Source organism: Corvus cornix, chromosome 2 (assembly GCF_000738735.6).
Source record: "Corvus cornix cornix isolate S_Up_H32 chromosome 2, ASM73873v5, whole genome shotgun sequence".
NCBI classification, from domain to species: Eukaryota; Metazoa; Chordata; class Aves; order Passeriformes; family Corvidae; genus Corvus; species Corvus cornix.
In genome coordinates, this window is record NC_046333.1 from 88,072,643 (window position 1) to 88,094,875 (window position 22,233).

Consider the following 22,233-nt stretch of genomic DNA (forward strand, 5'->3'; position numbering starts at 1 on the left):
TAGCCCCTTTGGATTTAGCATAAAATCTCTGTGTTGCATGAAGGGCTGAAACAGCTGGATCCAGTTAGCTAGGAAATTAAAAATGTACTAAATGAAATAAGGTAATCTTTGCCATGGTAGCCAGTAGAGTGGGACCCTGAGATCTCTGGGGGATGGCTTAAGTGAGCACTCCTAACACAAGCCAGACCTCTTCCACAAATGCCAAAACACTGATCCCTTCTCTAACCCCAATGCGCTCCAGTTTTTCAGAAAACTGAATTATTTCACCACCATGTCAAGGTTCATTTTCCAGGCGCATGTTAATAAGAAAATTGTTCACCTTATCAGTAAAGGAAATTAGTATCCACTAGGTAACATTTTATTTCCTAGTTAGTATATCAAGATGCAGCAAAAAATAATTAGCAATACATGACACTGTTTAAAATGTAATGGAATTAATTTATGTGTAATTTTATTTGCTATTTTCCTTCCAGGTTTTAGTTGTAACTATACAGAGACAATTCTGGAATATTTCATATGCGGGTTTTAAGAATACAGCTGAACAAGATTTTTTTCTTCCCATTTCAAAAGGATATTCTAAGAATAACAAGATCCCTCACCTAATCAATCACTTGAGGCATCAAAAAGTCTTTGGAAGGTCTGCCCCCAAGTCTAAAAGCTGTCACTTCTGTTCTCCTTTGAAAAAGATGGTTTCATAGGACTTTATATCTTAGCAGTGATAATGACAACTTTGTAATGAAAATGACAAGTCTTTCAGGTCCTAACTATATCTGACACAGAAAATGATCTTGGGAAAAAGTTATTACAGACAGAAAGTACTTCTTTTCCAAGACATCCTTTGGCCATATGTAGGCAATGCTGCATCATTGTAGGAATGAGTAGATCTGAGTTCCATTACCCGTGACTGCTGTTAATATTCCTATGGCCTTTATTGAACACTTGGTCTTATAGACTTTGTCTCTCAATGGAGGGTACAACAATCTCTCCCCCTTTATTTCTGGGAAGTGATGGATTTTACCATGCTACCTTAGGCAGAACTGGGAACAGTTTCTGTATCTACAGTAAAAAAAGTAGCCCCATTCATTAATCCAGACTTGCCTTTCAAACACATTGTATATGCTTGGCTGTATTTCCAGGCAGTTGCACAAAACTGCCTCACCTCCTTGCTCATTTTGTAATACTGCCTCTGTAATTGTTTTAATTTCATCCATAGCCATTAGTAAATGTGTACTAAATTGAGCCTGTTCTTCCTAATAAATTAACCACAGTCCCAACAATGGCATCTTTTGACCCAAAAGAACCAACTGAGCTTTCTTTCCTCCTAATCTGCTGTAACCAGTCATTTGAAAATGAAAACCACCACGGACTTCTGAAATCAGCTGTACACACAAGTTCTTTATATAAGACATCTTTTTTTACCATAACAGGCACATTTTCACCCTGGAGACAGAATTTTTTTTTGCCTTTGCAGGATAGTTTGCTGTCAGACTGTGAGCCTTTCCCCCTCAGAGAAAGCAACATCTACCTGAATAAACCTGGATTTGAAGCATGAAATATATATTGGAAATCAGAAATCATTGCTAGAGTAATGGACAGATAAAGGTTTCACAAATAGAAAACTTCATGCTCCTCAGGGTTCTTGCAGAACATTTCCTGTTATGCTTTACTGGTTTATTTCAGCCACAGGAAATGTAGAACCTGCCCGGCTCAAAAGAAGCTGCAGATTTAAGTGAAGCAAAAAAATCCCAAAACACTATTTCCACCTTAACTAATGTGGCAGTTCATCTTTCTAGTCCCAAAGGGATCATTAGCAGGAAAGTTATATAAAATTAAAGAAATGTCCTATACCACACTAAGGTAATCATCTAAGCTCCTTTGATAGACAAAGAAAAGAGCTGCTACTGCTGGCTATACCTCCTCTCATCCTAAATTTCTAAAAATTCAGAGGGATCAGGCTGGTGAAGTCACTGTCTGTTCCACTGATTTCAACGGGAATCAAAATGGTACCTCAGGCATCAGTGTTGACAACAAGATAAGGTAAATGCCATCCAGAGGTTAAACACAGATCTGAAAACATATTCAGTTACCTAACTCCCTGTTCCCCTTAATATTAGTATTTACATGATTTAATAAATGTCAAGTAAATTTTGTGGCCAAGGAAAGGAACTCAAGTCTCCCAATTCCTCGCCTAGCTCCTGAGCTATTAGACTTCTTTTCGTGGCCCCATTGACTTCAATGGAAGCATTCAGCAAAGTGTCCACACAGATGAGGTACTCACAGTGAAGCACAATGTCATGTTGCAAATCTGAAAGGGAACAAGTGCAGGTAATTCCTCTGTAGAGGTTCTGATTCATCAGTAGGTCACAGCTTAGTTTTACAGCAGCCATCTGATGTAAGCCTGGAAAACTACCTTTTTATATAATACCACATGTAGAAAGAAAGACAGGCATACTTGCAAGAAATTTAGACTGTACAGTTGGTGTTCACATTAGTGAACCCCCAAATCCATTAAAAGTATGAATGAAAGGAGCACTAAGGATGAAAGCAGTAACTAAGGATGAAAGCATCACACCCATGGTGCATGTTTAGGTGACGTGATCAGACAACAGCAGGATGATGTAACAACCTCCACACAAAAGAAATCCCACTAATCCCTGACAATCTTATGTAAGAGAACTCTTTTTTTTTTTTCCTGGCCCCTAAACTGGATGACTTGCATGATCTTAAGTGTTTAAACACAACACTGAGAATCTCTGCAGTACCATTAAATGCAGGCTGACAAACATCCCATAACTGACTGCAACCAGTCCTTGCTGTACCAGGGCAAAACACAACAAAAGTTCCAAAGACCAAGTTAAAAAACTAAGTTAGCATCACCATTTAACATCCTGAACTACATTTTGCTTTGGTTGTTTTGTGGTACAATTGTCTTTATGAAAGTCAATATAACCTTTACTCTCCAACAACCTATCAAGCATCTGGTAAATTTAAAAACAATTTTCAATTCATCATACTTAGGAGACAGCCTGCATTTTAAAATTTCTTCCCATATATATTATATTTTCTTCTGAAGTGAATTAATGTTTCTTGAACAGACATTATAATCAAAGTAAACCTTATAACAATAAGGAGCAAGTGATGTGCCTTAGTTTCATTTTTAAAGCAGAATAAAATTTACTAACAAAAATACATATCATAAACCATAAGTTTAAAAATCATATAGATGCAAGACCTCTGGGAATGGTTTAAATACACATGCACATAATTATGCAATTCTGGCAGGAAATGTGCCTTGTTCTAAATGGAAGCTGAGACAGGTCAAGGATTTATTCAGATGATATCAGTCAGAAACTGATTGGTATGTTTCACAACACTGACTAACACTGAAACTCTGAGTTACCTTCCATTAGTGATTTCCCTCCCCATCTTCAATAATTACACCAGAATAATCCAGCTACAGCACATCCCCTAAGAACTTCAGCAGTGCTTTTATTACACATTAGGACATGATTAATAACAACAATACTTTGGGTTTTTGCCTGTTTCTACTCCAGGCTATTTCCAACCCAGAATGAGAATAATTTTTTGTGTTTGGGGAGTGCAAAGCAAGTGCTCCAGTAGCTACAGCAAAGTGAGATTCAAAAGTGATTCACATTTGACAGTGCATTTTGCCACTGAAAACTCTGACAGTTGAAGTGGAAGAAATATGCATAAAGAGGCTTAAAACAAATCTGCAGTCCTTCTGGATTAGGAAATGCTTCTACAGCATGCAATGGCTTTGTTCTGTACACCCAAATGCTAATAATCTCTGTTCAAAAGGAATGCTGAGCCTTTGACAGAAATTAAATAACCTGCAAAACTCCATGTTGTCAATGATGTTCAGGGGACAAAAGGATGGTGAGACGAAGATGGCAACTGCAAAGCCCTGAATCTCTTGTTGCATCAGTCTTGCCAGGCACAGATATATTCAATGCCTACACAAATTGAAGGCCCCCACAGCCTTCGTCTCACAGCCTGCACAGAAGGGCCAAGAGACCTGACAGGGCTGAGCTACCCTTCACATCAGCTTTGAAACATGGGCACACAAAATGCATTTTATGATGGAAAAATCTGAACATGACTGTAGTTGTGCCATGTGCTACTATCAACTTTGAGTGGCTTGTTTCATTTCTCTTCTGTATGATTAAAATCGAATTAACAAAAACACATCACATGGAAATTTTTCTACTTACACACACATAAACGTAAGCATAATCACAAAAGTTTTAGCAGGAGGATGTTAAAAGTTCCTACTTATCTGGAACACAAGCTTAATTTATCTTTGGCCATGTATAATGGTCTAGGACTAGCCCAACTTTATGGAAAATCCTTGGATCATGTGGTGATTAAAATCCTTCAGAAAATTCCATTTTTTCTTCCACTATGGATTTCTCTGGTTTCTATATCTGTAAATAGGCAGTGCTGGCACTTTTGCTTTTCAGTGTGGCACTCCTGAATTTGACTACAGACCACTAAAGTACCTAGACTACACCACAAGCGCTGAAGTTTTAAAATTCCACTATTTGTCAAAACCATTTTTTATTTAATTTTTCAATTTTCTTCTCCATATAGGCTTCTTCTTGTTTTCTCATTTGGTCTATGTTTTCTTGTCTTTCTTTATCTTTCTATATTTTAGCAGTGTGAAAAAAAAAATTAATTGAAAATATAAATATTCCTAAATTTTTGATTTACATTTTTAATGGAAGGATTGTAAATATGAAAATTCAAAGCCAATTCACATTTTTGACAACTGACAGATCTCAACATACTATTTTTTCATGCTTCTCTTCTACCCTGTCATCCACGGATATCCACTTTATTCAAGTTCAGGGCTGAGTGTTCCCCTCAGTCTAGTATGCACAGCCAGTGGAGCACGCTTCCCTGGCCTGGTGTCATCTCCTGCTCTTTTCAGGAGAATCCCTGACCCATGGCAGCAAACACAAGAGAGATTGTGCTTTTGGGTTGCTGAGCCAAAAAAGCAGCAGTCTATCCTGGAGTAAACACGGTACATGAGTGTCACTCTTCACATACAGGCTCTGGCCAGAACATCAGCTTCAAGTTTTATTTGGGACTTTAGTGTTGGCTCCACATCAAGGGCTTTAAAGGTTGACTCAGTGTGAGTCACTCAGCTACTTTCTAGTGTTACTTTCCTATTGCATCTTTGTGAGCGTGAGGCAGACAAAAAGTGCTCCATGTACTCAAGACTTGCATATCCAGAAGAGTCTGGACCCTTTTTTTCTTTCAAACCAGGCTGGACTAATCCAACATGAATAAGCCAGTTACACTGAAGTCTCATCTTCACAACGATGAACGTGGATAGTAAAACTACAAAGGGAAATTAAGCTAGACACATAAGAAATATGACCAGACCTGTACCCTGAGCATAAATCTTCAGGCTTCAGTATTAGAGTTATATTAACTGACCTGTGAGTTTTTCCAGAACATCAAATCCATGTTTCAGAGCAATGATATCAAGAAAAGAGACTGTACCATCTTCAAACCTAAAGAATGGAACAAAGGAGCACAGTAAATACAACATGCAGCTAAGGTACAGATTTTAAATCTATTTTAAGAGTTACTATTTTTATTTTCAGTGAATCTAACTTGCAGAGTGGGAACTCTTCCCTTAGGGATTCATCCCCCAGTCTTGTAGTGTCCTGTGAAGTGAAAATATGTTCCCCAAAGCAATAGAGGTTCACATAAACAGTTGCTTGCACATAGAAAGGTATAATTTCTCCTACATAGAGTAACTATGTACTAACCTACATTAAAGTAATGGTTAACAGTTATGTTAAGGTCCTAAGTTACCTTCTGAGAGATTAGGGAATAGGTGAGAAGACAGGTGGAGACTTGTGTGTATCCCCCTACCCCCCGATGTAATTACACCTAATGGAGTTGTGTTAGAAGACTCCAGTAATCTGGTGCAAAGAGGAATCAGACAAAGAGATCACTAACAAATCTCCCTCTGTGTGCTTCTCCAGGAAATTAATTTTTAACTGACCTGCAACGAGAGCACTATACAAGGATGGGGGGAGAGGTGCATCCCCTACCAGCATCTTTTAAAGGAAACATCAAATAGAAACAAAACCGCTGGATTTTATGAACTACTGCAGCTACTACTACCAAACTACTACCACAGTCCAACAGGAGAAGGTGAAGCTCCAAGGTGAGAATGTATTCAGGAATTGATGCACAAAAGCATTCAAGGGACCAGAAGGGACACCAGGGAAGCCCAAAATATGTTTAATTTAGGCTGTGTGTGCACTACAGTCCAAGAGAAGTTTTAAGGAGTGATCATTCATTTTTCTTCATCACAAAGAAGAATGCAGAATAATGCTACTGATGAACTGAACAGGACTCAATACTTTGCAAGGCTAAACCTGGGGTCACAGCAAGTCTCTGAGGAAGGAGCTATGTCCAAAACGGTAACAGTTAATGCTGGAAATGAACCCATCCCAAATCTCATGGTTCAAGCTCAAAATTAAATTCCGACCATGAGGACAAGACCCCCACAGGGACCTGGTGCTCCTTGGATCTTTCTCAGAAAGGTCAGATGATATCTACATTGAAGAATTAGTGGACAAGGTGGAGCATAAGACATGCACTCCTGGGCAAAAACACTTTACATACATGTTTAAGACCACAAAATAGGGGATTACTTTTTTTCCTGTATGCATAGTCTTTCATAATGCATGTTAAAAGCTTTTGGTGCCACAATTAAGTATGTATTGTGAAAAGGCTCAAAGTTTGAAAATGTCAGATATCAAATGTTTTTTCTTTAATAAAATAAACATTGATAGAATATCATAATAGCTCTCATTTCTATAATAATTTTTTTACTTCCTATTTTATTTTTCTATAGTTATCAAATCTTTTAAACACTGCAAGTGACACCATCAGGTGAAGGACATATTAACCTTCCAAAAATATTTGGTAAAGGTCCACACAAAAGAAAAATGCAAGAGTACTGTGTATATATGATAATATGTTAAGCTGCAATGAAAGAAGATAGAGGCAGTAAATAATTATAAACCAAGTGATAAGAGAAAAGTGGTGGACTGCTACAAATATGAATGGCCCAAAAGAGACCACTCATGTTCACATATTTTAACGTAGAATAGGCCAAAGAATCTGTCCTAGAAATTTCTGAATCTTGCCTAGTAATTATTAATAATTGATCTTGAACTTTAGGGAAGAAATCTTGCTGGTTGTCAGTGATGATATGTAAAATGGCCATTTGTGATTTGAAAGAGACCTAACCCCAGGAATATTTTCACAGAGATCTGTGGACCAGTATCTGAGGGAAGCACTACTCTATCCAAAAAGCCATAAAAGATGTGGGAGGATGGGGAAGAAAAGATAAGGCAGAGGCTAACAGTTGTTTTGGAATTGAATACAGAAAAACATTAAAAACTTACACTGGATGCATAAAAGGTCACAGTGGTCCCATATGTCTGCCAAGGAGAGATTACAGAGAGCATCCGTGAGGGGGAACTGATCTGCTCTGCTCAGTTACTCACAATGGCCAGCAAAGCAAACAAAACACTGGGAACTGGACCAGAGCAGAGGCACTGGCACTGAGCCCGTCAATGAGACTGCACAACCCCTAACAACAACTTTATCACTATCATAGTAGAAAGCACTTGAAAGGGCAACAAAGGTGCCAGCCTAGATCGCCAAAGACATGTGAGTCTTACCCAATGTAAAAGGGAAGGCAAAAATTGTATTTCTGTTTATCAGATATGATTATTAACTAAGCAGACAACTGAGTACATCCAATGCTACACAATAGGAAAGACGTATGGACCATGTCACTCTTCTAAGATCTTAAATATTTTTATGAAAATAGTTCAGAGCTCAGGAATCTTCATTCAAATTAAAAAAAAGAGTTGTGGGCTTTGGTCAAACCTTATGCTCCAGAACAGCACAACTGTAGTGGCATGATATGCATCCTGCATTTAATCTCTCTGTATCACAAAAAAATTACCTCCTGGCAGCTCCATGGCAAGAACCAGAAGCCACAAAAGAGATGAAAATAATGCTAAAAATATCTGCTCAAAGAGATGGGAAAGTCTCTCTTTCTACAATTTAGACATGGACTGTTTTGCAACATTCCTCTCTTGTATTTTGTTTGTTCACATGGCCCCCTCTATTCCTACATTAGCAGCTTTCCAATTCTGATTAACAAAGCATGAATATTGTGGTATTGCTATAAAATGTATATTTATACTACTTCTGGTGCACTTGACTCTCACATATATTCTTCAGATTTTGTGAATACTTGGTGTGCAACTTCATGTGAAGATTTTCAGGAATCATGTATAATTTCTGGTATCTAGGAAATTAAGCCTAAAGTGCTATAGCAATAGTGCCATGGCAAAACACGATGCTATGAAGGGCAGCTATTCCCTTCTTGGGACACAAAGAGCTCTCTCTCAGAATATTTAACAGTATTTAAGATTGAGAGGAAACATGCTTCTTGAATTGCAAAACATTGGCTTCAATGGCTTATTTTTTTGATGCTTCAAATAAACTCAGTGGCAGTTGCAGTGTTAGAATAATCAGCTCAGGATGAAGTTCATTTGAATGCTGGTCTAGAAGCCACTTCCTGAAGTAATCAAGATTTTGCAGCTGATGATGTATAAAGGATACTTACAAAGGCTAATACGGCAGAATACCAACCCAAGAAACAAGAAGCTTACCTCTTTTATCTAGTTCTTATTATAATTGATCTCACTTAATCAGGTCTGGGATGAGCTCAGTTGCTTAGCTGATTGTGTTTGTGAAGTGCTAATAGCATTTCACATCCAATTGCTATCTGACAAACTGGCTAAGCAATTCGTGACATAACAAAGAACAGAGCAGCTTGCCTAAAATCTATCCAGGAGTTATGAAGCTGATGAGCTGTTCTCCCTCTCCAAGTCACACACAAACTCTGCTTCTAGAAGCAAAAATTTTTGAGTCACAAGAGAAAACTATTGCTTTACAGTGAGCAGTCCTGCCTTTGGGATCTTCCTAGGGATGGAGATGGGCTAGTTTTTCTTTGAAACAATCAACTGCTTGTTGTGACACAACTGCTTGTCTGTTACACTTCTGCATACAAATGCTATTTTCTAAAGTTACCATCTCACACTTCAGGGCAACTGAAACACAGAAGGAAACTGTGGCATCCTGGGCAGTTTCAATTCATCCTGCCCTTAGCCAAGTCACCTTTACACAGAAATATGATGACAAGAATTCTGGCCTGGGCAGATGTGATTGGAAATAAAGTGCTGAAGGGCTAAAAACCCCTTCATGTTAGAAAAGAGGACTTAGAGGAAAATTTGGTGGAAGGCAAAAATACTACCCTGGAGTAGGACAGCACTGACTTAAGTCAAGAGTCCAGAAATTCCCTCAAGACAATCAACCAATGCTGAGGTGATGAAATATCTGGAATAATAAAAGCTATTCTGCATATAAAAAGTATACAAGGCATGGCTTTTAGGTATTTTGGGTGGAAGCATCCGCTGCTGGATTGGGAATGCTGACTTGCTTACCAGGCAGATAAGTGGTTGAGTTGTTTGAGGGATTTTTTTGGTTTTGGTTTTTTTTTTCAATTCATTTGTCCAGATAAAGTAAATCCAGACATAGAGACATTTTATCTGTGCATAGAATCACAGACTCATAGAATAACAGGTTCTTGAGGGAACCTCAAGAATTATCTGGTCCAACCTTTCTTGGAAAAAACATGGTCTAGACAAGATGGCACAACATCTTGTGCAGCTGAATCTTAAAAGTGTGCAATTCTGGGGAATCTGCCACTTGCCTGAGGAGATTATTCCAGTGGCTGATTGTTTCCATCAGGAATGTCCAGTCAGAATTTCCTCAGGAGTAACTTGTACCCATTACTCCCCATATTTCCCATATGCCTCCTTGGAAAAAAAGAGAGTTTCCATCTTCTTTCTAGCCACCCTTTAAATACTGGAATATGGTGATAAGGTTTTCCTTCTAAAATCTAAAACCTTTGTCTTACTAGCCACCTTCAGCATGTTCAGCAGGATCCCAAACTCCACAATATTGTGATCACTGCAGCCAAGGCCATCTCTAACCGAGATCGAAACAAAAGCAGGTTTTCTTGGTTTGAGTGTAGCAAATCCAGCAGTGCCTCTTTCCTGGCTGGCACAGCTAACATAAGGAAGCAGCTCTCCACACGTTTCCAAAACTTGATAGATGATATGTTAGCTATTGTTTGTTCTTCCAATAAATGTTTGGGTGGTTGAAGTCACCCATAAGAACAGGGTTCTTGGTGATTTGAAGCTTGCTTAGTTGACCCAAATATTGCCTCATTGGTCTTGGTTTGGAGGTCAGCAGCAGATGCCTCCTGTAAGATCCTCCTTGGAGACGACCCCTGTGATCTTGACCCAGAGGCATTAGATAAGGCTTCCATAATCACTCTATTTGACTTCTGTACACTGAAGGTTGTCTTTAACTTGTGTGACCCCTCCTCCTCTTCTTCCCTGCCCGTGTTTACAAAAAAGCCTTTAACTACCAATCACAATCCTTCACTCAGGCCAGTTGTCCCACCATGTGTAAATTATTCCTATGCTATCATATCTTTCTGACCAGCCATGGAGCTCCAGTTCATCCTGTCTGTTTCCCAGGCTGCATGCACTGATATGTATACACTTGAGGTAGTTGGTGTTCTAGTTCTCACCTTGGGAAGCAGCTAAGGAACATTTCCACATGTGCAGTATCTATCCAGAACAGAGGCCAGAGCACTGAAACTTTGATAAAAATCCCATCACAAGGTCAAAAATAATTCTGCTCATTTGTGAGCATTGTTGAGTCAATGCAAATTGTAGCGAAAGAGCGCATGGCGAACATCACTGTCAGCCAGTTGCCACTCTCCCTTACACTGGGGTAATGACTCCATTTAGGTCAAATGAACAGAAGACATTCCTGAGTTTCTAAAGCAGGTAAAAGAGAAACCAAATCCACAGAGAAGGCATATTTCTTGAATAAGCTGCTTTTCTTCTTTTTTTTTTCTTTTTTTTAAACACTCCTCAAGAGTGGAGCTGCCCTTTGAAGTGAGATGTTACATGAGTTCCTTTCATCTTTTCAATTCATTTATTTTCATCTAATTAAAAAGTACAACAATACAGAGAGGTTCTTGGTATGCATTTAAAAGTAGTTCATTCAGATCCTATTTTTCAGCTCTTAGAGATACTCCATATCACCACCACATGAAACATCTGTCCTGGCAAATTCAATTTTTACATTTTATACATTTTCTTATTTATTCTAAAGTGACATTTTCTGGAATTACAATAGCAACAAGGGTATACAGTATCAAGCTCATGGCTGTAGGAACAGACTGTTCTCAATCATATTCATGTTCTTAGGTTAGTAATTGCCATCTCTGATATTAGCAGGGGAACAGATTTTAATTGGTCTCACTGCTTTCCAACATCAAAACCCAACATTTGCAGAAGGAGCTTTATTTGTTTTGCTTTTCTTTAACTCAAAATATATCATTACTAGGCTACAAAACCTTTAGGGCCCTGCTCTGCTCTTTAGAACTTTTATCAACTCCTCCTGAGACAAAATTCTAAGGTAGTTTTCCAGGGTGTTTGTGTGTCACCAGAGGACATGATTCCCTTTGTCTGGCTTTGTCTCCCACAGGTGATACTCTTCATTTTTAGCAATTAGCTAGTTGACTGTATTAGTCACTTTCTTAACCGGGGAAAATCCTTGTCACATCGACACCAACAGCTGAACTTTAAGGCAGCATCTCCCAAGACCAAGCATTTGTCTGTGGGCTTTTTGATCCTCCACTAGTAAGATCTTTGGAACAGAATATGATCCACAGATGACTAACCTCAGGTACACATTCCATTTTGACTAAATCTCTGTTTCCCACAGTGAAAGCCATTGAAGCAAGTAAATAAAATTAGGAGATAGCCTGTTGGAACAGACACATATGCTACCATTAAACTATTCTTTCATAATAATCTAACATTTGTGTAATTATGTGCACAGGAGCATACTACAGTAAGCCAAGAATTTAAATGGTAGGAGGGCAGTAATAAATGCTAGACCTCTGAATAAGACACCTACTCTTACCACTTCAGCAACTCCTTTTTACCTCTGTTAGTGGTACATTACACAATCATGAACAGTGATTGTTTCTCATACAATAAAAGGAGATCCAGTGCCCTAAAACCAGCCACTTGTGGAGGAGAAAATTGAATTAATAAATGAATCCATTTTTATTTCTCAAATGTCTCTGTGCATCTCTCCCTTATGTACAATTTGATGAACTCCTAGCTGGTAACTTTGCTCACTATGTATATCTAGAAAAATCTTCCCCATTTGCGCTGAAAAGATTAGCAATCCTTAAACCTGTTACTCAAATTGGTCTGAATGACACATTGTGATTTTGTAGATTATCAACTCCTCAGAGCTCTGAAACAATGAATAAATTACATCTCAGGGTTAACATACTCCCCCTGCCAACACCTACAAGGACCCTCCAAAGCAAAATAATAACAAAACTACTTTTTTTTCCCCACTAGAAGTCATTGGTCACAAAACAACCAATGCACTGCATGTCACAGGCCAAAAGTTCCCTTCCAAACTCACAAAACGGGTCAATATATTTTCATTGTATTGCTATGGCAGACAGGGACAAACAAAAATAATCTTTCTCTTTTAAATTCCATCATACAAAGGGATATTTCCTTGAGGTACATTAAATTTAAGTCTTTAGGAACATGAGGCCTGCTGGTTAACTACTCTCAAAGAATAATATGTTCAACTATCAGCTAGTTAGCTTGCAATTTATACTCACTCATCTTAACTTGTAACTTATTAGTGTCAACAAGAACCCCATTAAGGCACAATTCAGTGCAAGCAAGCGTATTGCAAATGATTTCTGTATCTGTCTGAGTATTTAACATTTGATATGCATTATACTCCCATGATTATATATCAATAATCCAAATGTTCACACCTCTGCTTCCCATGGGAAGGTAATATCCAGATATAACCCCAAGTAATAGTTAAAGTGAGCAATTTGCAAAGTGTATTTGCATAAACTGTTCACTGATCAGCTATGAGTAATGAATCATTAATAAAAATTCAAAGCCCTTTCTTTGATTTTCTCCTTAGGAGGAAGGAAAGGATGAAAGACATTCTGGAAGTAAATTTTTCACAGGCAAGAATCTGACCAGCTGTAATCATTTTTCTGTGTTCAGTATAAACAGATTTATTTCCTCATGAAGATTGAGATGTAATCTTTCATCCTTAAACAGGTACATTTGGGGATAAAGAATAACTTTGTAATTAACTGCTAAAGATTTAAATTGAAATATCTGTTTAAAAATTGGCAGACAAGAAAGGAACTTGAACATGAATTCAGTCTTAAAAACCTACACCTAAAAATACCACTGTCTAATCGTGTGTGCCAGTGAGGCAGCCCCAGATCAGTGACCTCAGATAAGGTTAGCAGTAACTTATCCTCAGATAATGGAGAAAAATCCCTATGAGTGCTTTCCAATGGGTAATCTCCATTCTATACAAAGGTCTGTGCCTTGAAGAAGGGATTGCTGCATTGCATAAACTTCATTTCCACTACAGATAAAAGTGAATTCAGCAAGACTTCTGAGTGTTTTATTTCCTCAGTTGGGGTGGGGGGTGTGTGTGTGTGTGTGTGTGTGTATGTGGGGGGGAGGCGGGGGAGGGTGTGAAAAGACTTCTCTGATGTCATCCAAAAAGCTTCTTTCTCTAGAAAAAAATTCTTTCCAGGGGTAATTTTCAGAGGCAATATATGCCCAAGATTAGCAGAATGCATTGGGAGCTGTGAATTAGGACCGTCATGTTAAACCACTTTGTGTTGAGCCACCATTTGGGGAAGACGCGCTCTGCTTTCATGGCAACACAAAAACTAACTTAAAGAACTTCAAATGTTGTTACCGTCAGTAAGAAAGATGCCCATAGTGTGCTCATGAATGTGAGGGATCTGGACAGACCAACTGTATGACATTTAACAGGGTTAAGCTCTGAGTCCTGTGCTTGGGTCACAACAAACCCAGGCAGAACTACAGGCTGGGGGCAGAGTGGCTGGAAAGCTGCCCTGCAGAACAGGGAGTGAGCTGGGATTGTTCAGCCTGGAGAAAAGAAGGTTTGGGGGGAACTTTATTGCTCTTTACAACTGATCTGAAAGGAGGTTGTGGCCAGGTAGGGGTCAGTCTCTTCTCCCAAGTAACAAGTGATAGGACAAGAGGAAACAGCCTCAAGTTGCTCTACAGGAAGTTCAGATCGGATATTAGGAAAAATCTTTTCATGGAATGGGTTGTCAAGCTTTGGCACAGGCTGCTCAGGGGAGTGGTGGAGTCATCATCCCTGATATTTAAAAGATGTAGATGTGGCACTGAGTGACGTGGTTTAGTGGTGGACTTGGCAATGCTGGATTAACTCAGATAAAATACAAGCAGGAAATAATTTTCATTTTTATAAAATGGAATGAGCGTTAAGTGTATTTCAGAAGTCTTCATGCATGTAATTAATATTTCATAGGTGTCAGCAAGAATAAAATGTTATCAGTGTTTTTGTCTTTTACTTCTGATGTGAACGTGCATGTATGTGAAACTACTGTAGCTGGTGGCATACACCAACTACAAGTAGTAACAAGTGAGTACTAAGCAGCCAAATTCAGTTTAATGTATGATATATGTAGAAACAACACTGTGTATTCAGAAAGGCTGGCAGCTTGACAGAACTGGCATTATTAAATTCCTGCTATGAAACAACTAAGGTTCAGAATAAGGTCTTATTAGCTAGTTTGCATGTTGAGACCTTTGTGATAACAGTAAAACCATCAAAGAAGAATGGGACAAGACAAATACAAGGAAAACTTCAGCTAATAAAACACTCTAAGGCATACAAGTAGCCTTTTTATGCCTAGGGGATACAACCAACTATGACTTTCACAAGAAAAAACCCTTACTGCTTCTGCACCTCTTTCATGCTGGAAAAAAAAAAAAAAAATTGTATTGTAAGGTCTGTTACACCAAATCAGGTGCACCCTGGTAATGATTTGGTTTACTGCAAGATCCACCAAACTGTTTTTCCACTTTGGGACTATAATATGTAGATTTCTTCCAATATTTTTTATTTTTTTATTTTTCAGCATTGTTGTGAGGCTTACTAATACTTCACGCTACCCTGTGAGGTCAACAGGTACCTCAGTGTATGAAGACTGGGAAGTTGAAGAAGTAAGCAACTTTTCTTTCCGTGTACCAACTCTAATTGATTTTCCAAGCATGGACTGGATTTTGAGAGCTACCATATTTCCAGAAAATTGAATTCACAGCAGCGATACTGAATTAGCAAGTACTCCTAGTTTCTCACTGTTTTAAGTAGTTTGCACCTTAAACTGCAGAAAGCCAAGAGCCCTTTCCATACAACTGCCTTGCCTCTTTAACAGGAGTGCAGTGATGGAGTCCCCAGGAATTTCATGTGCTCATATAATCAAAGGTGTCCTGGACCCGCATTGATAAGGTCAGTAACTGAAGGAAGTTTTGGAGGTCTTCCAGTCATCCTAATCCAGAAGAAAGGATCATCTCAACTAACAATTCCTTCCAGAATCAGGAAAGTTCTGGCGTATTACTCGGCATTCCTGATGCTTGAAGTAGGGCGCACAGGGAGATGACTCCTGTCCCTGGCTTTGACAGAGAAGAGCATGAGTCATGTAGCTGAGGAAACAACAGGGTGAAGGAACAGCAGATGGTTAGGAGTGCATGCATCAATAGAGAAACAAAAAACTTAATATTCATAGAAGCATTCGTTATGTAAGCAATAGCATCCCAGCTATCACCCAAATGGAAAACAGGATAATGAGTGGGTGAAAAAAGCAGAGATGTTTATATGCTAAGACAAAGTACATGGGGTACAAAATGGAGGGATTAGAGCCACTCTAGGACACTACCTTATTAGTATGTGGTAGAAAAATCACAAACAGAAATCATGCTGAAGAAAACACATAAATATAGGAGAGACAGTGGTGAAGAAAACAGAAATATTTTGAATTGAAATGTCTTTGGTGAGATGTTCAAAACAAGAAGGACTAGTTGCTGAGATTCTGCTATAGGCTATATAGCCATGGAGGAAAAAAAAGTTTTTGGGTCCAACAGATACTTTTCTATCACTCTCATAGAAATAAATATATTAACTGTTCTTCAAGCAAAACCAAGATAACAGAAATGGTCAGGTTCAATTATTACTTAATATCAGGGCCAAACCCAAACAAAACCTGCTACAAATAAAATAGTTACCTGAAAAATTGTCTTTACCAACAGTTATACAATACACAATGGAAGACTTTGACTGATTGAAACCCTGGTCAGACGAACTACAAGTTTATGTGTCACAGATGGATAAGCAACCTCAAATGAGATTTTGAATGTGACTGGGGAAAAATGAGACATTAATGAAGTTACTTGGCCAGGAAAACTGAACTGAAATCATCAAATACTTAGATAAAGAGGAGACTTAAAATTACTTGAAGTTGAGGTTAAAAAATATATGGAATTTGCATCCCAAAAGTATGAAAGAAATAAAGAAAATGAACTTTTAGAGAAAGTCTCCAGCAATAACCTGCACTAAAAAAAGACCTCTTATGTGCAATTTTAGCACTTTTTATTAATGATGACATGAAATCAGAAACAGTGCTGCTCAGGGAAGGAAGCTACTGTTGGAAAGATAGAAAACACAGGGATAAAGTGAGAATTCCCAGGAGCCAAGCCCTGACAAGACAAATCACACTGAAGGGTAAACTATTCTTTATTTACAAACAATGGAAAATATTAAGGATATATAATAACATATAAATATAACAAAATAAGGAATATAAATAAAAAGAGAAAGAAAAGGATTATGATTGTTATTCAAAAAGCAAAGAGCTGGTGGAAAAGTCTGAAAACTACCTGAGTACTTGGACTCAGATTTTAAGAAGGACTGATGAAAAACACAGGTCAGAAGAGGGTGACTCATGGCTGAAAGTGTGTGGAGAGTATCAAAACTGAAATTATTGCAACTGGATGTTGCAAGTGAGTGTGGAAGCTCACATCAAAGGTTTTAATGTACTTGAACACAGGCAGATGAACACAGATGAACTATGTCCCAGAATTGTAAGAAATTGGCATGAAAAACTCCCCAAGCCAAATAACACAGGCCAGTAAGCAAATTTTTCAAATCAGGAATGGAAAGCAGAAAACACAGTATTTCTGCTGAAGAAAGGGAAACAGTAATCCAGGAAACAACATGTCTGTTAGCTTGAACTCAGTGTTATGTACGTTCTGAAAAGTTCTGAATGAAAGCACAATTAAATGAGTAAACAAAAGCATGTTCAAACGCACCTTGGATTGTGCCAATGGAAAATCAATCCCAGAGATGCTGCCATTTTAAAAGCACATTATTTTTCTAGGCAAAGGAAATGAAGAACTAATTTATCTGGATTTCAGTAAAACATTACCTCTAGTGTCATATGAAGAACTATTATAGAACAAAGAATATTAGAAGAGTGTTACAGTAGGCCAAGCAATTGTGCTGAAAGGGGAACTATTACGCTAGGAAAAGGTTTCCCATTTAATTCCTTGAGCTCTGGCTTTGGGGCAAGTATCTCTTTTAGTAGTCTCAGTAATGATCCTGGCATATAAGGTATGAATGTGAAGATAAAATGGGCTGCTGAAGTGAAATCTGGAGATTGTCGGTGCAGGAGAAGGGGCTGTATAATGTGTGCATTAAGAAACAGATAATGTTGAAAACCCTAAAAACAGAAATGAGATTAAATGTATAATATGCTACAATGTATGGTAAGTACATCATTGTGCATAAACCCTATTATGCACTTAGGGATTACTGAAATTAACTTCTGCCATGAACTGGAGGACTGTCATCCAAAATATTAGATTTGCCAGTCTATCAGATCAGCTATCAGCCATGAGGATGACAAACAGGAAAACATGCTAGGACTTCCGGATAGAAAAATAACACCATTAATAAAGGTCTGATAAGACTTTCTGTGGCATGCTGTATATGACAAACAGAGAAAAGGAAAGTCTATCTTAGAGAAGTACTCAGTTCACTTAGTATGGAAATTCAAAGCTAAGTAGAAGTGCTTGGTAGATCTAAAGATGGGGAAAAGGTGGGTAATAATCAGGAAGGAAAAACAGCTAGAGGACAAAATGCAGATAAATGACCAAACTGTCCACAAGGTAATATAGACTGCAAATTAAAAGTTTGTGAACATCCAAAACATGAGATTATAGAACCATTTCTCAACATGAGAAGCAGGAACAAACCAAAACCAACATATCCTCCTTCCCCTGTCCCAAAGGTATCCCCCTCATTTTGCACACAAGCTCAGGATAAAGAGGTGATTACATAGTGTGGGTGTCTTTGACCATGAATAGGTTGATTACATGACCCAGAAGGCTTTTACCCCATGCCCAAGAATACAAAAAGAGAAAATGCCAAAATAGCAACTCCTTTTACTTTCTGAAACTACATATAAAAATAACATAAATGCAGAAGTTTGTTACTTTGGGAACCTCTGAAAACCCTGGAGTCATCCCTCTTGATGATTTTCCTGTGACCAAGTCAGTTCCATTTGACATGCAATTAGGGTGACACCATCTTGCTCAACATCAGTTGTATGAGACTACTGAGACAAGAGCAAAAGAAATGCATGTACTGACAGGGGGTTTTTCTTATGAATTTGTCTGCATATTCTACCAGCCTGAAAGTATGGCATACTGACTAGTTCTCTATGCTTCTGTAAGGAGGGTCTCTGGAGATGGTGGTGAGGAATAAGTAGATAATTTTATTTAGATTGATCATCACAGAAGTAAAAGGTGATCTTGACAGCTGTATAATTTTATAAGATGATGCTAACACAGTAAACATGGAAATACCCATCTCCATTAATGTTTTTTTCACTTAAGAGTACAGGAAATCTCTGCCTCAGTCACACCAGACACAAAAGTATCATCAAGAAAGAAAAATTGTACAGTGACATTGTAATACAAAACACTCATTTAAAAAACTCAGCATGCACCAATACAGTAAGTCATCTATTCCCTCTTATGAATAGAAGCACTTTCAAAATTCAGCTCTCAATGAATCCTCTTGGACAAGAATATATTGGGTTTGTAAATGCTATAGACAGCATAGCGGTAAGTATAAGAGAAAATGTTTGCATGCAAGTTTCACCAAATTGCACCTGCAACCACAGAAAAATAGGTATGTTTTCTGTAAAAGTCTCATTGGAAAAAACTTTCTCATAGTTCATTTACAACCAACGACTAACCAGGGCTGAAATGAACCTACTTCGTCTTCCACTAGTTTGATTTTTCAGGTACAGCATATAAATATTTCAGGGACACACAGCCAGGTAACTGATGGTCGTAAAATAATAGGCAGTGAAGATATCTGAAATATCCATTAGGAGAACCAGGTGACATTGCTCCAAATATAGTACATATGGTTGACAAGATATACATATTTTCTCTTCAGACTTGCTAACCACTGGAAATGGTAGAAAACAGGTAACTTTGCATGCAGGGAATTCAGAATATGCAGAGGAAAGTAAAATCACGCTTGAAAGCATCCTTAGTACTGCACAAGCCATAAAGTACTTTCCTAAAACAGAATCTTAGGAAGACAGCAAAGAGAGCAAAAATTCATTCTTGAGCCATGAGCTCTGACTGGGCCGACAGGGTGCTGTGGTGGTGCCTCACAGCGCTGTGGGGAGCAGCACACAGCATTGCTGCCCACAGCTTGGCTGCCAGACTCCCCAGTCTCCCAGCACAAAGGAAAAGGGTTTGCACCACCAAAATGGGAGCTCCCCAACAGAAGAAAGCTCCCCAGTGGAAAATAAATGTGAATTTGGAGAGAAAAAGTAAGTGGAGTTGCCATTCAAAAATACATTATACAATTTTTAGGGAAATACAGGAAGCTTAGCAGTAAGAAGGCTGAACTACCATCCAGACAGTATTTTGGTGGTCAGAGAGATCCCCAATTTAAAATTTAGTTCTATACTATTCTTCTGTGTAAGACAGCAGAAATCTGGAATGTCATATGCCACCTTAAAATAACACAACCAGTAGGTTTCTGGAAAGTTTTGCTTTCAAAATGATTATTCACATAATGAATTCCAAATGTATTTCAGATTTTTAATCTCTTAATATATGTAGAAAACCCCATATAAAAACCTAATAAGACTGTCAGTCCATTCAGTATTTTGATATATCAGCTATGCTTTTGGAAGACTTCTTTCCTCTACCCTCCCTTCCCCATGTATGTTAATGTTTGCTTTACTGGTTATAATTACTGAAAGAAATCCAGCTGAGATTAGATTTCAGTTATAATTAATGATGAATGTGTCAAAGTATTATGATGTTGTTTATCACACTGCTTGCAATGTAATTTAGTGCAATAATACCAAGACTTGCTATGTGACAGTTATTTAGCATTTAAGTCTTCTTAAGATGCTCTGCAGAGTATCCTGAATGTTAACTATGGAAAGATTATTTTATACAAAAGCAGCTTCAGGCAAAATATAGCGACAACTTGCTAGAGACCAGCAAAAGTTCTTAAATCTTATGTCATCTATGAGCTGAAACATAATAATTAAATAATCTAGACATGTTGTAAAGCTAATGAGAAATCCAAAGGATAAAATTAAAAATTGACATTAATATGGCAGCTTAACCATATGAGGAAAAAAACAGTCTTTGTTCTTTCTGGTACAATTTCTGAAGAGATATCTTTCTTTTTAATGTGTACATTCACACAAAAGATTGAAACCTAAGATCCTGGGGGGAGAAAAAGAAAACCTTTGGATGACATAGACAGGCAGCTCAGGGTATTTTAAGGTAAGCCTTAGCTGTCCTAGTTTGGTGTGTTGGGGGTTTTTTTGTTGGTTTGTTTGTTGTTTTTTTTTTTTTTTTCTCTCCTTGTAAGCACTAAACTAATTTTCTTTTCACCTCAGACATGGTCCTAAGAATTTTCTACTGTCAGGGGGTCCCCACTGTGTATTTACTTGAATGCTTGTGAATCCTGTCACTGGCCTTGGGCCTTTTTTTTTTTGCAATGAATGTGCAAGTTTGCCCTGAGGAGCTGTGTCCCAGCACAGCACAGGGCTGCTGTACATGACTTCAGATTGAAAAGGAAAGCAGTAATTTTACATATATTGCCTGTGATGACTAGACAAAGGGCACTGATTGCTACATGTCTTTATCAGGAAAATATCAGGCATGGTGGGAAACAAGAATATGTTCATTATTTTTGTAGTTAGCATAGCTAAAATGAAAAAGTTTTAATATTCAGTCCAAATCTAGACGGCAGGTCTAGTTTAAGAAAACCTGTACACATTTATAGAAAATCAGCTCACTTGGGGATATTGTTTTCAAGTTGCAGCATGCTGAAAACTCATGTAAAAGGTTCAAACTTCACAACAGAATTTGTTTATTTTGTTGTGATTTCTCACTGTGCCATACCATTCTGTGCACATATGATATGGCATATAAAATTTACTAGCTTGTTGTAATCCTATCCTCCTAAACTCAAACACATTTGAGGGACACAATTTTAGGCTCTGATTAAAAAGCACGGTTCTCCACAAATTCTTCTGAAAACAAACCTAATGCTAAAAGTGCTGCCATTCTTGTAGACAGAAATCTAAATCGTTATTGCTTTAGTATAAACCTACAAATAAATATTACTAATATCTTGCTGACATATGTGAACTGCAAAAAATCTAAAATTTGTTTTCACTTGTAACCTATGAAAATAACTGTGTTTTCGTAACAAGCATATTCTCTAGTTTTTATGGTATCTAGCAAACTAGTGCTCTTTAGGCTATTCTCTGGCTAATACTTTATATATTTTGGAGAAGGGATATATCTGATAATACACTGTTAAGAACATTATACCTAATTCAATTTTGCATTTGTTAATGTTTGTAAAGCTACATTTGTTATTGGAATTATGCTCTGCAGATAAGATGTTTAATACAACTTGACTAACACATTTGTTCAATTAACCAACATAGCATCTATTAAAATTCTGGTGTTCAAACTCACTGGAGCCATTTCAAAGGCTCCTTTGAGAAAACCAGAATAAATTAGTGAGGTAAGTGGAAGATTTTTGAAA

The 22,233-nt window shown here is 37.8% G+C and overlaps 1 protein-coding gene across 3 annotated transcripts in view; it reads right to left on the reverse strand.

Moving 5' to 3' along the window:
* Positions 1-22,233, reverse strand: part of MOCOS (molybdenum cofactor sulfurase) — a 209,278-nt gene that overhangs the window by 81,938 nt on the left and 105,107 nt on the right. For all 3 annotated transcript variants that reach the window (XR_005604188.1, XM_039569005.1, XM_039569013.1), the window contains exon 5: positions 5,464-5,540. Coding sequence is in view for 2 of the 3 variants with exons in the window: in XM_039569005.1 (XP_039424939.1) it covers positions 5,464-5,540 (77 nt within the window). In the remaining variant the exon portion in view is untranslated. The remainder of the gene's footprint in view (positions 1-5,463; positions 5,541-22,233) is intronic.